Genomic DNA, 16,262 nt, shown 5'->3' with positions numbered 1-16,262 from the left:
ACTTGTATGAATACAAGTAGTTGTAATAAGCTACCTAAAATAAAGAATATTTTGGGGTTGTCTCCTGATAACTCTAAGAAACTGTTTCCAAGTCAGCAGCTCACCTGCTGCATTCAGTATTTCCTTTGAAAAGAGACAGAAAAGCAGAGCTGTGGTTGTGTTTGCTGTGAAGCAGGCTGGTCCATGACTGGCAAAATGAACCAAACTTTGAATATTTTTCATTTATGCACGTTTTAGGGCATTAATAAAAATAGGAATTCCATAACACGTCTTTTAGCAGGGCATTCATTTGCACCCTTCCCCTAACTAGTTGTCTATTTTCTCAAAACTTCCAGGTTGTTCATCTTCTGGGCATCTCTACCATTTCTGCCAATTGTAGGTGAAACTCAGAAGTTATCTAAGGACAGAGGACAAGTACATACACACAAAAAAAATGTGTGAGAAAAAAAATGTTTCTGTATCCATCTCTCCTGTACAACAATAACTAGATCCATGGAGAGCATCATGGCCTTGAACTTTGACTGCAATTCAACAATTCAGTTTCCTGAAGACTTTTCTGTGGATCTCTCATGAGTTCTAGGTACACAATCCCACAACTACTGCTTAGCCCAGATGTCACAGCACCGTACCTGTCTGCCACATCCATATCCCCTTCGATCTTGTTGAGCCCCCTCATGATGTTATCGAACTGCTCGCCCTGGTAATGCAGCACTTTGGCGGTGTCCTCCAGCCGTTTCTGCGACCCCGTCAATAACCCCGTCAGCTCCTTCCCCTTCGTTGTCTGCAAAGCTGCTGCTTCTGCCCCCGCAGCACCTTGGCTGGACAGCAACTGCTCCCTCCAGAAGTGCTCGAGGATGTTGAACACCACATTCCTGCTGGGCTGCAGGGAACTGAACCAGTGCTTGGTGTTCTTCTCCAGGATGGTCAGAGAGCTGAAGATTAAATTTGAAGACTCCTTCTTGATCTCGCTGATGCTGGAAAGGTGGAAGTTGACCAAGAGCTCCCCGGTCTTGTCAGCTGTAAATTTGATCGCGACAGGAGTCAGCGAGAGCCTGCCAGAGACCCATTGTTTGTTGGTGTCCAAGTAGTAGGAACAAGGCCAGCTGTGGATATTTATGTCTTCGTTCATCAGCTCGCCGTTCAGAGCCTCCTCCACAAGAGCAACGCTTTCAAAGCCAGGAGAAACTAGAGTGAGAGAGAAAAATAAATAAATATAAGCAAGAATCCTTAACAACAGGCAGTATTTTCACCGTATCCTTCTAGATACGCACACAAGAAGGATTTGAAAACACCTGCAGGTACTTTACAAGATTTGGTTACCATTTGAGTGTTTCCCTCAGAAAAACTCATCCTGCCTGAACAGGGCTGTCAGTACTGCTGTCCCCTCCACCACAGTGCTGCCTCCAAACCATACACATCCATGAAACCACTGCTCCTTCCCCTTCAAGATACCGACATCCAGGTATATAAAAAACACCCAGGATGTCCATCCTGCAGATTCAACAGCACAAGTGAAACCACAAATCACCACCGATCAGATGTCATGATCATTAAGGAGCAGAAATACCCAGTGATGCTGCTGGGAAAGCCCTGACAGACCCAAAGGGAAGCTGGGATGAAAAAGATGCCATATAGGTATTGGAATATAAGGTATACAACCACACAGTTTGCTCACCAGCATCTGGGATTCCAGCAGAAACACACGGAGCCATCACATGCCCAAGGCCTGACTTGCTTATCCCAGAACAATCTCGAGTTTGGGAAGGCAAATCCAACAAGCAAGGCAAATCCAAAGGCAAATCCCACTCCCAAAGCCATTTCTTACACCCAAAGGGCCAGTCTGTGTCCCACAGTACCTCCTCTGTAGTGTGAGTGTTCAGCAGGAGCATTACAGACCAATTATCTTCCAAAACTTAACTCCTTGTGAGCAGCCGCTACATAATTAGCGATTTAATTACCCGTTTACTCATCATCTCCAAGACCTCTGACGTATTACAGCATAATTTACAGATGAGTGCCAGAGCATTATCAGGTGCTCAGCTACCTGTATGGCATAATGAATGAAATTTAGATCTCTACCACAAAAGCCCTGTCAAATTGATATTGAGACTCATAATACCTTCTGATTTTGTTATGATCTAATCCCCTTAAAAAGGGGGAAGGAATCCTAATGCAACCAAGAACTAACAGACTTTTTTCTCAGGTAGTACTGCTATGAGCTCCCACAGCACACACTTGAAATCTGCTGACATTTTCAGATTGCTGCCTCCTTAATAACCCTTAAGTAGAGCTTCCTCACTCTAAGCCCAGCTCCAGTTTAAGATTTTGCTATTACTGAGGTAGGATTTACTCACTGCACACCGTAATCCACAAAATCTTTCCTTTTCAAACCTTATTTCCATTGCAATGAGTTTCACCAAGGCATATGGGAAAAAAAAAAAAAAAAAAAAAAACTATGTAGAATTCAGACAAATTTACAATGAAAATGATCAATCTGTACAGGACTAATAAAGCTACAATCCTAGTAAGTGAATTCTCACTGTGATGTGAGCCAGACAGTGAGATAAAGTCCGCAGAAAATTGATTTAGAAAAGTAGCTACAGCCAGAAAGCAGTGACAGTTTTAGGAAATTCAGTTTTATATCAATCATTTACTGAATAACTCTGTAATTTGGAGGAAAAACTAAAAGCTCTGCCCTTAAATCCTTCCATCTAGGAAAGGAAAGTAACTCCTCTAATGCAGTGAGGTTTGATCGAACAGATCTCGTGAAGAGCTTTTCTTTCCCTCCAAGACTGGGTTTTGTGAGCAGCCAACGATGATAATTTCTATTTAAAGATCATTCTTTCTGCAACATAGAACAACAACATTAAACATTAAAGTCATTCACAAAGAAACGGAACAGAAAAACACCTGAATGATCAGCCAAACGTGACTACAAAGAACCACGCATCAGGAGCAGGGCTCCAGAACAGCCATAAACTGAACTGGAAAAAACTTAAGCTACTTAAGTACTGAAATCAGCACCAGGTAAAAGTAAATCATGGAGTTAGAGCTTTGTTAATTAGCAACTACAAATCCAGAGATTTAGGAACTACAAACCTAGAGCGTTTAACTGCTTGAAGCTGCCTAGGTTTCGACAATGACTTTTTCCTTCTATAAAAACACTTTCAGAGGTATTATCATTTCCCTTCCTCACATTACACACTCAAAGGTTTTAAATTGCCATCCATTTAGCATGTTTTAAGACGTGAATACAGAGTATTTGAGATGCACATACAGTCACACAGATTATTGGAGTGCTCTCAGAACTTCCAGGAACAGTGACACGATAGCAAACAAAAAATAAATCAAAACAAACATCTCGTATTACAGCTCCTCATACCCTACACATACTGCGAAGGTACTGAAGGAGCTCCTATCAGACCCAGGGGAAAACAAACAAAATATCAGCAGCAATCAAGAGTGCATCATGTCCAGGACCAACCCTGACACCACCCGTACCTACCCCAGCAGCATGCAACTGTTTGCTACTTACACCTTTTTCAGGAAAATCTCCTAAATAGCAGCAAGCTGCTCACAAACTGTTTCCCCAAAGTGGTATTTTATAAATAATGCTGAAACGGTGACACTGAAGGATTACAAGTTCTGCAGAGGATCACAAGGGAAACCTGGAAGCGAAGGCAGGTTGCTCAATGCTGGGACAAGCACGGAGGAACAAAATGTCATCTGAAAAACAACTCCCAGACCTTGCTACCAGTACCAGCCACCTAAATTAAGGCACAAACATACTGTGGAGGCAAGGAGAAGTGGTAAACAAGCAAGCAACCCTTAAACTTCTGTAAAATCTCAGCCTAGAGCCAATTTTCACAGGCTAAGGGTTCACAAACCCCCCTGTACAGACAGCATTTTCTCTCGAGCCTGCTCATTACCAGAAATAGATGTAGAAATATCAAATCCCACAACTGTGCCATACTAACAGGCTCCTTACCTCTATCTGTAGACACAGAACTCTCGGGCAGCTTCACGGGAGCTGCTATCTGTACAGAACCATCCATCTCTACATAGATTTTTTTTCCCCTGTGTATTTCTCTTCAACGTCCAGGAGAGCAGGTGAAAATAAAAACGGAGCTGAAGCAAAAATCCTGCTATGCCCGTTACCAGATAACACCAAAAACCAGCAGCCTATAATCAACAGAGGAGGTATGATTACCCCTGGATCTGAGAGTAAAAAAGCTGTCTCAGCCCAGGGGAAGAAATGAAGCAGTCGCTTGACCCGTGGAGTTATACGTGTGCATGCCTTGGGTCATATGGCTTTTGACTCACCTGAGAGCTCACAGGCTTGGCTTGACAGTCAGCTTCTTTCTTAGCCCGAGGGCAAAATGCCCAAGCAAGAACCCATTTGGTAATCAAGCCCCTTCACTGTTCCAGCATGTTTTTCCCCGATATAATGGTTTAACTAGCACTGGATCTGCACAACCTCCCCCCAAGATAAAAACATTTAAACATGCACTTCACTTACACGATGTAAGAATGATTTTATTCAGTAACAAAAACACAGACATCAATGGTACAGAACGCAGCTACTGTTTAAGAGCTTTCAACAGCGCACTATAATTTAACACAAAGCTTCAAGGAGCCTGCTCTTAACAGCAGTAAAATCCCTCAAGTGTTGAACACAAGGAAATGGTCTTGGGCACCTGAATTTAGCTGGAAAAAGGCATCAAATCTGTGCTTTACCTGTGACATCCACACTGTGTCTTCTGTCTGTCTGATGGGTACCTGTGATCATTTTTTCTGAATGACTGAAAAAATCCTACTGTTTTTGTAGCTCCACTGTCCTGAACCTATATTAGGGAAACTTCTCTTCGGTCTCTACTAGCAGCATCCTCCCTTTTATGAAGAACACTTGTCCTCTGCTTAGCTTCCCTCTTATTAGCTTAACTTCCCTCTGATTAGCTTGTACAGCAGCTACACGGAGGACACCTCATTATACTTGAGCTGTGCACTGAAAAGCACTGTTAAATACACCAGCTTCATCTCCGATGTGAACTGTGAATTCACTGCTGAACGCTAAATAGCTCCGCTACTGTCCTTCAAAATCAAGATTTTTTTTTTACCCATGTTTTCTAAATGTGAAATTCAGCATTACGCTGCTCCCCATTTCTATTCCTTCTAAAATAGGTCTAGAAACTCCTTAGCGACAAGACGTGGTATTCATGGTTCTGGAAACACACTGAAAAAAAGCCTCAGGTGGAATAAAATACACGTTCCAGTGTTCCCACCCAGAAAAGTAACAATGAACAGAGGTAAGCAAGTCACTTATATTACCATGAAAATGACTCAGATGGCAGAAAACAAACAAATGGCTTTAAATTACTCATAAATACATTCAGGAACAGGTTCATAAGGGTTACGGTGCTTGAACTGCTTGCTGTGCGTGCAGTGGAATAGGAGGAGCCACCTAGAGTGATTTCTCAATTAATTGCCCACATTTTTGTCCACACCACAGGTAACACAGGCAGTCTCGCCCAGCCTGGGCTCCTCAACATCAAACAATTCATGCTCTACTCTGCCAACCAGCTTTTTTGGGAGAAGACACACCACAATGTTTGTCTCCTTGACACAGCAGCACAACAGCCAGCGAGAACCAGGCTCAGCAGCAACGAAACGTGGATTATATTTCTGACAGTGTCACCACAACATCGTGCACATTCTTCAGCCAACACGTCTCAGTGGCTGGTTGCATAAAAAGAAGGTGACTCACCCTCTCTTGTGAGGTGCTTTGAGAACACCTAACGAAACGTAAGCATCACTAATTACCCCAGCATTACTAATTGCCTAGTTGCGAGGGGATGCTATATACATTGCAAGAAGGCACTGCCAGCTCACCCCTCCACAAGGTGCCTGCTTCAGAGCCTCCAAAATTCAGGGATTCCCCTCACCTGCACTTGCAGATTACCTGCAGGACATTACTGCACTTGTTTCTAACACACATCACTTCTCTGTCTTTCTTCCTGGAGGAGGCTTCCATAGGGTCAGCATCTTTGATGGTTTATTCGCACACGGCACCATCTGGCAAACCATGAGTTCTAACAGCCCTGTGAGCCCAACAACCCTCATAAGAAAAACATTTATAAGATGCATCCAGCAGCAGCTCCTGACCCGCCAGGCTCCTAACTGATTCTCCAAGTGATGCCACAAGACGCAGTACTTCCAAGTGACCCTCCGAGAAATGCGACAGGCAAAGATTGGTGGCAGCTCTGTGCTACCTGAGATTTGTCTCCTGCCTCAAGAGACCAACAGACCTCTACTGAGAAGGGGCATCCACACCAAGGGGCTCCTCCACATCAATGCTTCCATCCAGAAAGACATTCTGATTGCACACCATTTCTGATACAAAGGGGATCTCTGAAGAAGCCCCAAGTCCCCCCAAACCCTCCCACACCTATTTAACTACGGGACAGCCACAGATTGCTCCCTTGAATGCACACCAGCCCCTACACCACCCAGATTAACACCCACCAGCTTTCCCTTCAGTCCCAACCCTGTCTTGCCCTCTCCAACCCAAAACACGACCGCACCTCCACTTCCCAAGCCTGGCTCCCCCTGGGGTCCCTGCCCCACGTGTGGCAAACCGTCTGCCCCCCCCCCCAAATTCATCCCTCCTCCTTCCCCATTGCCACCCCAAAGGCTCACCCCATGCAGGCACCCCCCCCTTTCCAAATAACCCCCAGGATAAATCCCCTTTCCCCCTCCTCACCCCAAACCCAATGCCATCACCTCCTACCCCTATCTCCCCCCAAGCACCCCCTGCTGTCCCTAACCCCCCTGCAGCCCACCCCCGACCCCACAGCACCCCACCTCCTCCCCTGCCGTTACCTCAGCCATGCTCAGCCCCCCCCCACAGCGCCAGGACCACCTCTGCCCCCCCCAAGCACCCCAAAACACCCCCCAAGAACAGCTCCCATCCCTCACCACCAACCCCCCGCAAACTTTACCCTCTCCCCAGCCTGCATCTCCCCTCCCAGCCGCCTCCTTCCCCAAATTTCCGCGAAATATCCCCAAATCTCCCCCAACCCCCTGGGAGCCCCCCCCGAGTACCCCCTCCCCGCCCCGCACCCACCTCCCTCCCTCCCGGCCCCGCAGCGCCGCTCCGCGCCTGCGCCCTCCGCCCGCTCCCATTGGCTGAGCGCAGCGCCCCCTCCTCACGCTCCCCCCCGGCGCCGCTGCCCGAACGCGGGCGTTCCGGGAGGCGGCGCGGGGAGGTTCCGCCTCCCGCCGCCCTGAAGCCCCGCCGTGAAGCCCCGAGGGAGGCGGCGGTGAGTAGCGGCGGCCTCCCGGTGTCCCCTCGGCTCCATCGGGACCCATCCGCCTCACGGACGGGCCGCGAACCTTACAGGGGGGCGATGTGTGCGTCGCCCTATGGCGTCCGGGTGCTCCCCGTGGAGACAGGGGGGGGGGCTCAAAATGGCGCCGCCAAGATGGCGGCCGCGCCTCTCCCTCATCCCTCAGCTCTCCCCCGGCTCCCTGCTCCCCTTCAGCGCCCTGCTGTCCCTCAATCCCCTCGGTAACCTCTCTCCTGAAGCCTTTTTCCGTACCGTGCCGGTTCTCCCCGCCCTGAGCGCGGCCACCCCGCTTTTATTCCCCGCTCCCCGCTGTCTCTTCGCTTCCTTTCGCCTCTGGGAGCTCCCCGGCCCGCTGAGGAGGGGCTGAGGAGGGTGGGGAGGGTTGGGGGGGGGGGGTTTGCCGCATTTCGGATCCTCCCTTTTCACAAAGGAGCCCCCCCTCCAACAGTCTGCAGCTGTCTGCTGTGGTCCCGAGTGTTTGGGGGTGGTTTGCTGCCCCCCACACAACAAATTGTGTACAAGGGACCCCCGCTGAAATTAATTCTGCTCTTTTAGGACGGAGCCAGCCCTCGCCGACTGCCCCCTGAGAGCGGGGTTGCCCAGGCAAGAACGTGACAGGAAAACAGCATCTTTGCCACATAACATCAGGAACCCCTCACCGTTACACGTTACAAAGCATGGAAGATCCTAATTAGCCTGGTGTGCCCTTGCACAACACCCCGATTTACCTCTCAGCATTCATATTTTCCTGTGAGTTTTCACAGGCTTCCAGGATCAAGGCATGTAACGGGGGAGCATCTGGTCCGTGCTGCCTTGGCCAAGCCAGGAAGAGCCTCCAGCCTGCATGGACAGGGCGACATTTGCCTGCTCCACTGCCTTTTTCCGTGACTACAGCAGCTCGTCTCAGAGCTCATTCTGCCTCCCCGCGGGACACGTTGACTTTATTGATAAAGTAGAATCGTTCACGTACTCAGACTTCTTCCGCGATTACCTGATTCCCAACCATCCCTGTGTTTTCTCAGCAAAATTCACCGAGGGCTGGGGCAGCAGGAGAAACTGGGTTACATGGGATGGAAAGCCTGATTTTGATTACCTGCTGCAGAAGTTTGGTAAGTCATGGTGTTTTTAATACCTAATTGAAACATATGCTAAATGGCACCATACTTTGTTTTATTTGTCTAGAAATTGAACCACTAGCCAAACTGAAGCAATTCTCCAGACTTTTTACTAAGTTAATGCATCTGTTTTCTATACGTATTCATACTTTTTGTTGCAGTCAGATTTCCAATCTTGAGTTTGTGTCCTTAATGAAGCAAAATAAAAAGTGCTGTATAATTTAACCATACCATTTTATATACCTGCTTGACTATAACCACAAGAGCAGCCTGACACTTAATGAGTAGGGATAGGCAAGGAGAAAATATTTGCAGTGAAAAATCTCAGAGCTAACCTTTAGACTGTAAATTAATAGTGTATTTAATAAGTATCAATTCCCAATGTAGTTTGTTAAAAAGGAACTGCAGGCCATATTAAGTAAATAATTTCTGTTTTGAAGCATGTTTGTTTGCCTAGAATGGTGGTGTCAGGAGTGAGAGCTGGGCAAGTGATTGCTGCTTTATGGATTTGGACTATGCTTAGCATGGTAGTGTCCAGACATTAGAGGAGGCCGCAGTGGATAAGGTTAAAGGAGTTCAGTTTCAGCACCAGTTACTCTGTTCCCATGTGAGCTCAAAGAGTTTATATTTCAGGAGACGCTATAGTACCGGTTGCCAACTGTGATGTCAAGGAGTACAATTCGAACCCAAAGGAGCAGCTTCCCTTCAAGGAGTACATAAATTACTGGAAAGAGTACATTAAAAATGACTACCGCTCATCCCGAGGGTGCCTTTACCTGAAGGACTGGCACCTGAGCAGGTAAGAGAGCACCGTGCAACCCCCCGTGCATGCCACGCGCAGCAGGGAGCTGCTGTGAAGCCTTAATGCTTGTCTTTTTCATGCTTGAGAGTTTAAATGTTGCCAGTGCTGATTGTTAGCACCTGCCCACTGAAATATCAGTCCTGTTCATGGTGTACAACACACAGTGAGATTCTTAAACAGCTCACTGTGTCCTGAAGAGGCTTCCAGTCTCGAGCACTTGCTTTTTCATCTGTGTTTTACATGACTGTGGGAACCAGGTGACTGTAACATTTGGCTTTCATTTGACTGTTATTTCTAAAAAGAAGGGAGGCATTTCTAATGGTGCTTAATTCAGTGACCATTTTGTCCTTTTTCATATGAGCTATGATCCTTTAGTATCCATTTGCTTTACTGACTTTCCCAGTCATTAAAGTAGACTTCAATCTGTGCAGGCTTTCTTTCTTCAGCCTGCTGCTTGGGAGATGTTTGAATTGTCCATTCAACCACATCTGTCTGGGACTTTTATGTCTTTTCACCCAAACCTCTTATTCCTTAAATGTATCCAGCTTCTAATCCAGCCTTCTTGTTTTCAGTTCTTGTTTTCACTTTTGAATGTGCCAGTGACTTATAACAGAGGAAATTAGTCAGTCTCTACCTCCGCCTTTGTTTGCTTTCACAGACAGCAGTCCTGTGGTTTGCTGCAGAAAGTCTACACGTGTGGCCTCGATAGGAAAGGGGCAGTATATACTGTGGGAAGAGGCCACACATTTGTCAAATCCCACAGCCTGGCTTCCTTCCTAACCCTTACACCTCCAATCTGTCATTCAGTTGGACAACTGGCTTTGATGGCATCTCAGCTAAAATGAAAGTGTTTATTAGGAACCGTCTTTGCCATGATGAGGAGGAGTCTCCAAAATAATAGTCAAGCTTCACAGCTTTCCTGGGAGACAGAAGAACACAGTTGCATGCATTTTGAATGCAACTTGGAGTTGTAAAAGGTACAAAGGAGATAGAAGCAAGGTATTAATGGCCTGCTAGATTGGTCTCTGCTTCTAGGCTTGGGGAATTGAGGTAGAAGGAATAACACTGTATTTTTCTGAGACCCATGTCCCACACTTTATCTTTTTAAGAGCTTTCCCAGAGCAAGATGTTTATACAACACCCGTGTATTTTTCATCCGACTGGCTGAATGAGTACTGGGATGCTATAGCTGTGGATGACTACCGGTTTGTCTATATGGGACCTAAAGGTTCATGGTAAGACAGCTTGGCTTCTGTCATTTTTACATACTCATTTTTTTAGGATTTACGGGGGATTTTTAAGATTTACAGGGATTATCACATCATATTTCAGGATATCGTGCACTTTCAGGCAGTGCAGCAGTGAATCCAGCAATCTTGTTTCTTGAGCAGCTGATTTTTTTCTGGATGTGAAGATTCCTTATGCAGTCAGCTGAGGTCCTTTTGCCCTGTAAAAAGTCCTGAATAGTGTACACGGAATCTGTAAGGAGTGTCAGCAGGTTTATGAAAGGTTTTAGAGAAGAAAAGACATAGGGGACCATCAACCTCTTGTGATTTGCAGAGCCAACAGAAGCCTCAGAGGGGCGCTGATGGGTTGGTCAGATATTTTGCAGGTGGCAAATTAGGTTGAGCCTTGGTGATAAATTTGCATTTAGAGTATTCTCAGCTGTTCACGTCACACAATCTCCTGCTGTTGAAGAACTTATAGGACAGATTAACAATTAACTGATAAAGAAACACAGAGGATATAAAATGCTGCAATACTATTCAGATACAAGGGTCTCTTAATACTAAAACAGAAGTAAATAAAGAGGCTGACAGGTTGGGATCAGGTTTGCATAGTAAAGGTTGCCTTCTGTGTGCTTGACTTGTGGAGACATGAATTCATTGTAAATATTTTAGGTACTGTCTTTACTCAAGGCTCTGATTTGTCCCACAGGACTCCATTCCACGCTGATGTCTTCCGTTCCTATAGCTGGTCAGCCAATATATGTGGGAGGAAGAAATGGCTGCTCTACCCACCAGGTCAGGAGGACTACCTGAAAGATCGCCATGGCAACTTGCCTTTCGATGTCACTGCGCCTGGTCTTCAGGACAAGACTGTTTACCCTCGCTACAACCAAAGCCAACCCCCTGTAGAAATTGTGCAGGAGGCAGGGGAGATAGTCTTCATCCCCAGTGGATGGCACCATCAAGTTTACAACCTGGTAAGATAACTGATGCCGACCTTTTAATGACACAGAGAGATAAACAGTAGGCTTGAATTGGATCAAACTTTTATTGCCACAGCATTTTGTGGATGCTAAAATCTAACTGGACTACAAAAAAGTTTAGAGAGTGAAACTTTTTTAGAAAAAGTTTAGGTAGGGATTAATAACCATTTAACCTCTTCCTTCAGGAGGATACCATCTCCATTAACCACAACTGGGTGAACGGCTGCAACGTAGCTATAATGTGGTGCTTCCTGCAGGATGAATTAGCAGCTGTCCAGCGGGAAATCAATGAGTGGAAGGACCCTATGGATGATTGGCACTTACAATGTCAGGTATAACAACACATTTCTGGCTGTCTGACTCAAGGGTCGTGTATTTTGGGGTTTTATTGTTCTACCTTATTAGAGCTCTAAGACACACAGGTCCTTAAGCTCCTACCTGGAATTCCTGCATGATTCCTAAGGAAGTAGGAACTTCTGATGACTTAATTTCTCAGGAAGTTAAGTATTACTTTAGGAAGATAAGGAAAGGCTTGTGTCAGTGCATACTTGCTGTGTAAAGGAGGTTAGGATGTTGTCTGAAAAACTAATGCTTCAGCTGTTTTTCAACTATGGAGTTAGCATTGGTGTTGGGATCAATCCTTTATGTAGTATTTACTTTCTCTTTTGTAACATGTAAGTGCTTTTTCATTTAAACAGCAGAACTTAGAGAGTGTCACACAGGAAAACTGGTTTGAATATCATCGTGATCAAACAGTGAATCCAAAACAAGTAAAATTAAGGTGAAGGTGGCAAGAGGCTTGTGTGTTTGCAAATATGATGCTTTCAGAAGGCAAAATTAATGAACAGTGTTGTATCTTGTATGTTCCCAAAATCTTGAGTGTGAAGCAGGTGTAAAGTTTATTTGTGGAGGTTGATAATACTGCTCGATTGATACCCTCCAATAATAATTTCAAAAATCACAGCCATTTAGTAGCTAGAACAAACTGTGTGTTGGTTTTTGGGGGGGCTAATGAAGTTTCAAATCAGTTAAGAAATTTTAGTGCCATCAGGAAACCACAAAAAAAAAGTTACTCATGATTCTGGGTAGATAAGCCTTTAATTCTTACTGTAAACGAAAGAGTTCCTTCCATTTCAGTGCTGGTTTTTGTTGTTTTTCCCCGTAGCTGATCATGAAATCTTGTACGGGTATAGACTACAAGGAGTTCTACAACTTCCTCAAAGTTATTGCAGAGAACAGGATTTCTATCTTGGAAAATGGCCTGGATGACGAAGCTTCAGCAAAAAACACTCCAAAAGCTGCCATTTCCACCTTGGGCATGCTCCATGCAGTATTTGATTTAAAGAGGACTGTGAAGGTGTTAACATCATTGAGTGCTAATGAAGATTTCAAGAAACTAGACCTGACATCACTTTCTCCACCTCCGGAGGCACTGCTCCACCACTTGAAAGCAGCAATAGATACAGCGCTACTCTAACTTCCTATTTATTCAGTTCTTTGTAAAATGAACCTTTTGCGAAATGGGTGTTTGTAGAAGAATGACTCCTCCCTGTGTAACAGCTGTTGCAGTTTTAGTACAAAGAGCCTTAATATAGAGTGGGGAGGGAGTACATTCATGAGCTGACTGAGTACTTTTTAAACTGACAGCAAAGTATCTAGAATAACTAGAAAAAAAAAGATAATGGGAAAAAAATGATGTTATTAGTGTAGAGTCTGATAAATTGAGCCCTGCTGGTAGAGGAACGGAAATTGTGGAGCAAGCTTCAGTCTGGCAGGGCTAAACACTGAGACAGCAGCGGTCTGCACCATATTCCCTCTGCTTCTGAAAGCACAGCATACAGAGAACTAACCTGTGCTGCAGACTCCAGCAGTTAAGCTCTGCTTTGTATGGTCACAGTGAAATTGTTTTAAGACCTGTGCTGACTCCAGGTGTCACTTGGGCTTTTTAATGTTAGAGGACCCTTGTTAGATCCCCTTGAAGCCAGAGCTGGCTCCCCTGCTGCAGCCTGACTGTGGAAGAGCTGACTGTACTAGTTTCTTATACAGGGGTGTCTCTCTGAAGCTGAAAGCCTCAGGTAGAACCAGCCTTCGTTTTGCTGCAGGGCCTGCAGGACTAATTTTAACATACCAGGAAGATGTCTTGCTAGCAAATCTACCACTAATGATTTAACCATGCGATCTACCCAAGCTCAAAAGAAGCTTGAATGTACTCTCTCATTTCTACACACTATTTCAAGGCACAGTATTTCATCAAGTAGAGACTTGATTAATCAGGGAAGCTAGCAAGCAGCCTCGTATTATCTCCTAAAAAAAAAAAAAAAAAGCCATGCTTTTAACACTCAGATAGCACTACTGCATGGTTACAGAGCACAATTTGCAACCTGAATGCTACCCTCAGGCTAAAGAACATTTCCAGTGAAGCATCCCTCTTGCTTTTACTGGTTGGCAAGAAAGCCTAGAAGCACAAATGGCTGCACACTGTTACCTTAGCTGCCTCTTTAGGGCTCACTTGAATTCCTGGTCAAGAACTTCCTGAATTTTTAAACAGAGTTGACCAGTAAGAGCAACTAATACGCTTATGTTTAGACAGTGCAATAGTAGGAGTCATCAATAGGCTGAAAAATCTCAACGTTTTCTAGATAATCCTGTGAAGTTTGTACATGCATGCATTCTGCATGTGCTATTTTGTAGTAGAAGTCGAGCATTTTGAGTAGGAAATGGTACCTGAGAAGAAAATCAATACCTAGAGCATGGAAGAACACAGTATGGAGAAAATACTTTTTTGTTGTTTTTAAACAGCTGTGACTACATCTCTGTGATTCATTCTTCTGGCAGGGTATTTCTTTGGACTGAAAAAGTGCCAGTTCTAAGCAACTCTGAAATTAAAAGTTCACAGCTGCCACTTATGCTTGTTTACATTCTCAAATGTAGGCAGCTGGAGGTTTTCTTCCTTACAAGAATAAGGTGAGGTTTCAGAGAGACAAGAAACAATGCTTTCAAGGTGATAATCAGGGTGCTGGTAGGAAAGCATGTTTGGTTTTGTATTCCCCAGTCTCACTGCATGCTGAGTAACCGGTATTGGCACCAATCACTTTATAAAATTGCTGTGAATTCCATGGGTGCTTAAAGGGCTTGCTTAGGTGAACAGTACTTTTCATTTCATGTCAATGCAAGTCTAACTTTTACACTGAGAACCCAGTATCTCAGCCTACCCAGGATCAGTTTGGGCACTGCTGTCCCGCAGACTTCATCCACATTTCTGCAGGGAAAAGTAGCACAAAAGTTGGCTTTATTGGTTCAGTCTCTTAATATTAAGTATTTTGTACTTCAAATTATTCCATTCCCATAGAAGTCAGCAAGCAAGCCACGTATTTTCTAAAGTTAAAGGAAAGGAAATTCTCACAAGAATCTGAAAACAGCAACAGGGTTGAAATAAGTATACAAACCTGGAATCTCTCTTAAAAATTAAACAGCTTTATTTATTTAAATACAGTTACTGTAAAACATACATTAGGATACTCTCATACCAATATATTAACTATTGTAACCAGTGTACTATTTATTAAAGCATAATACTAATGACAAACAGGAAGAAGCAGTCTGCTGAGTTTTGTTTTCCTGAAGTCACAGACTTGAACAATTTAAAAGTCAAACTATAAAAAAAAAAAAACAGCAGGTTAAAATCTAGTTCAAAAGAGCTTTTGCTCTAATATACACACATTAGTATTTTCATCTGATAGCAACAGCATACCAAATATCCATTTGCCTTTTTTAAAGGCAGAATAAAAACCAGCCCCATTTTAATCTGATTTGTACCCCTCACTGGTGTCAGTGGGTGGTCCGTCAGCACAAGGCTGTGCACCTCGGAAAAAAATCAGTGTTTTTGCAGCTCTGTCAGCGCAGAAGGCCATGTGTTTTTGTGTATTTTCGCCTCAGAATTTGAGACCTGTCACCTTTTGGGCACACGCAAACCCCTGCAGAATTACAAAGCAGCACCAGCATGTTCAAGGTGCAAGTGTCACATCCCTGAGATTTGATAGGAGTCTGCAGAGTATAAATACAAATTATACAAGTATCTTAAGGAAGTTAGTCAATAGCAGCTTTACAGTGCAATGAAGAGGTACTGAGTTTGGCATAGGGAGGAAGAGGAACAGAAATATCTTAGGGATACAGGAAAAGCCACCTCACTCCAGGTACAAGTTGTTTAGGAGTGCAGAGACGTCTCTCTTGCCTGTGCCACATTTCTACCACCCAGAAATAGTCCCACCAAAATGTCTCTCCAGGCTTCATTTGACCACTTTCTACAAAATGACCTCTTCTCCCTTATGTCAGTTCACCAGTGCAAAACAAACACAGCAACTGAGAGAACAGTTAAAAAAAAAAAAAGGGTTTTGAGGGAAAGAGGCAGATTGCCATTTTTAGGAAAGCGAAATAAATCTATAGGGCAAAAAGAAACCTTGACCGCTTTCCACAGAGATTCCCCAACGCAAAGCTGAGGTTGTGTATCGAAGGCTTCCAGCCCACAGCCATCTGCGTGTCTGTGCTTTGCTGTCGTAGCTACTCTAAGAGAAAAGCCAACAAAAAAGCCTCTGAAAAATAACCAAACTTCCCTTCCTGCAGGCAGCTGGAGCAGCAGCGACTCGGTGCCTTCTTCGTCCAACAGTGCTTGGTCAACAAAACGTGGCAGGGAGGAGGCTCCCTTCTGGTCCTGGGGCTCAGGAGCTGTGGCTCAAGTGGCAGTTCTCTCTCTGGTGGAGTCTCATCCTCTGTATGTGCTCGTAGCAAGA

The 16,262-nt window shown here is 44.8% G+C and overlaps 3 protein-coding genes across 22 annotated transcripts in view; 1 reads left to right on the top strand and 2 right to left on the bottom strand.

Annotated features, from left to right (window-relative positions):
• The window catches only part of SNAP47 (synaptosome associated protein 47), a 26,102-nt gene extending 18,374 nt beyond the window's left edge, over nt 1-7,728 (bottom strand). The window contains exons 1-4 of one of the 11 annotated variants that reach the window (XM_068673193.1): nt 6,167-6,659; nt 5,960-6,098; nt 4,738-4,802; nt 630-1,185 (exon numbers count right to left, since the gene is read on the bottom strand). In XM_068673193.1, coding sequence (XP_068529294.1) covers nt 630-1,185; nt 4,738-4,802; nt 5,960-5,970 — 632 coding nt within the window. In that variant the 5' untranslated portion in view covers nt 5,971-6,098; nt 6,167-6,659. The other 10 variants (XM_068673194.1, XM_068673197.1, XM_068673199.1 and 7 more) reach the window with 10 other exon arrangements.
• On the top strand, nt 7,187-15,070 carry JMJD4 (jumonji domain containing 4). 2 transcript variants are annotated; one of them, XM_068673205.1, is made up of 7 exons: nt 7,187-7,319; nt 7,902-8,455; nt 9,095-9,260; nt 10,373-10,498; nt 11,202-11,469; nt 11,661-11,807; nt 12,641-15,070. In XM_068673205.1, the coding sequence occupies exons 2-7, from the start codon at nt 8,191-8,193 to the stop codon at nt 12,950-12,952; spliced, it is 1,284 nt and encodes a 427-aa protein (XP_068529306.1). In that variant the 5' UTR covers nt 7,187-7,319; nt 7,902-8,190; the 3' UTR covers nt 12,953-15,070. The 2 variants fall into 2 exon arrangements, with proteins under 2 accessions (XP_068529306.1, XP_068529307.1); XM_068673206.1 differs by lacking the exon at nt 7,187-7,319 and adding an exon at nt 7,434-7,567.
• ALS2CL (ALS2 C-terminal like) overlaps nt 14,930-16,262 on the bottom strand; it is a 60,539-nt gene continuing 59,206 nt past the window's right edge. For all 9 annotated transcript variants that reach the window (XM_068673189.1, XM_068673186.1, XM_068673192.1 and 6 more), the window contains exon 26: nt 14,930-16,262. In XM_068673189.1, coding sequence (XP_068529290.1) covers nt 16,191-16,262 — 72 coding nt within the window. In that variant the 3' untranslated portion in view covers nt 14,930-16,190.

Source organism: Anas acuta, chromosome 2 (genome assembly GCF_963932015.1).
Source record: "Anas acuta chromosome 2, bAnaAcu1.1, whole genome shotgun sequence".
NCBI classification, from domain to species: domain Eukaryota; kingdom Metazoa; phylum Chordata; class Aves; order Anseriformes; family Anatidae; genus Anas; species Anas acuta.
Note: the sequence above shows the minus strand (reverse complement) of the source record. Positions and strands in the feature narration are given on the sequence as shown.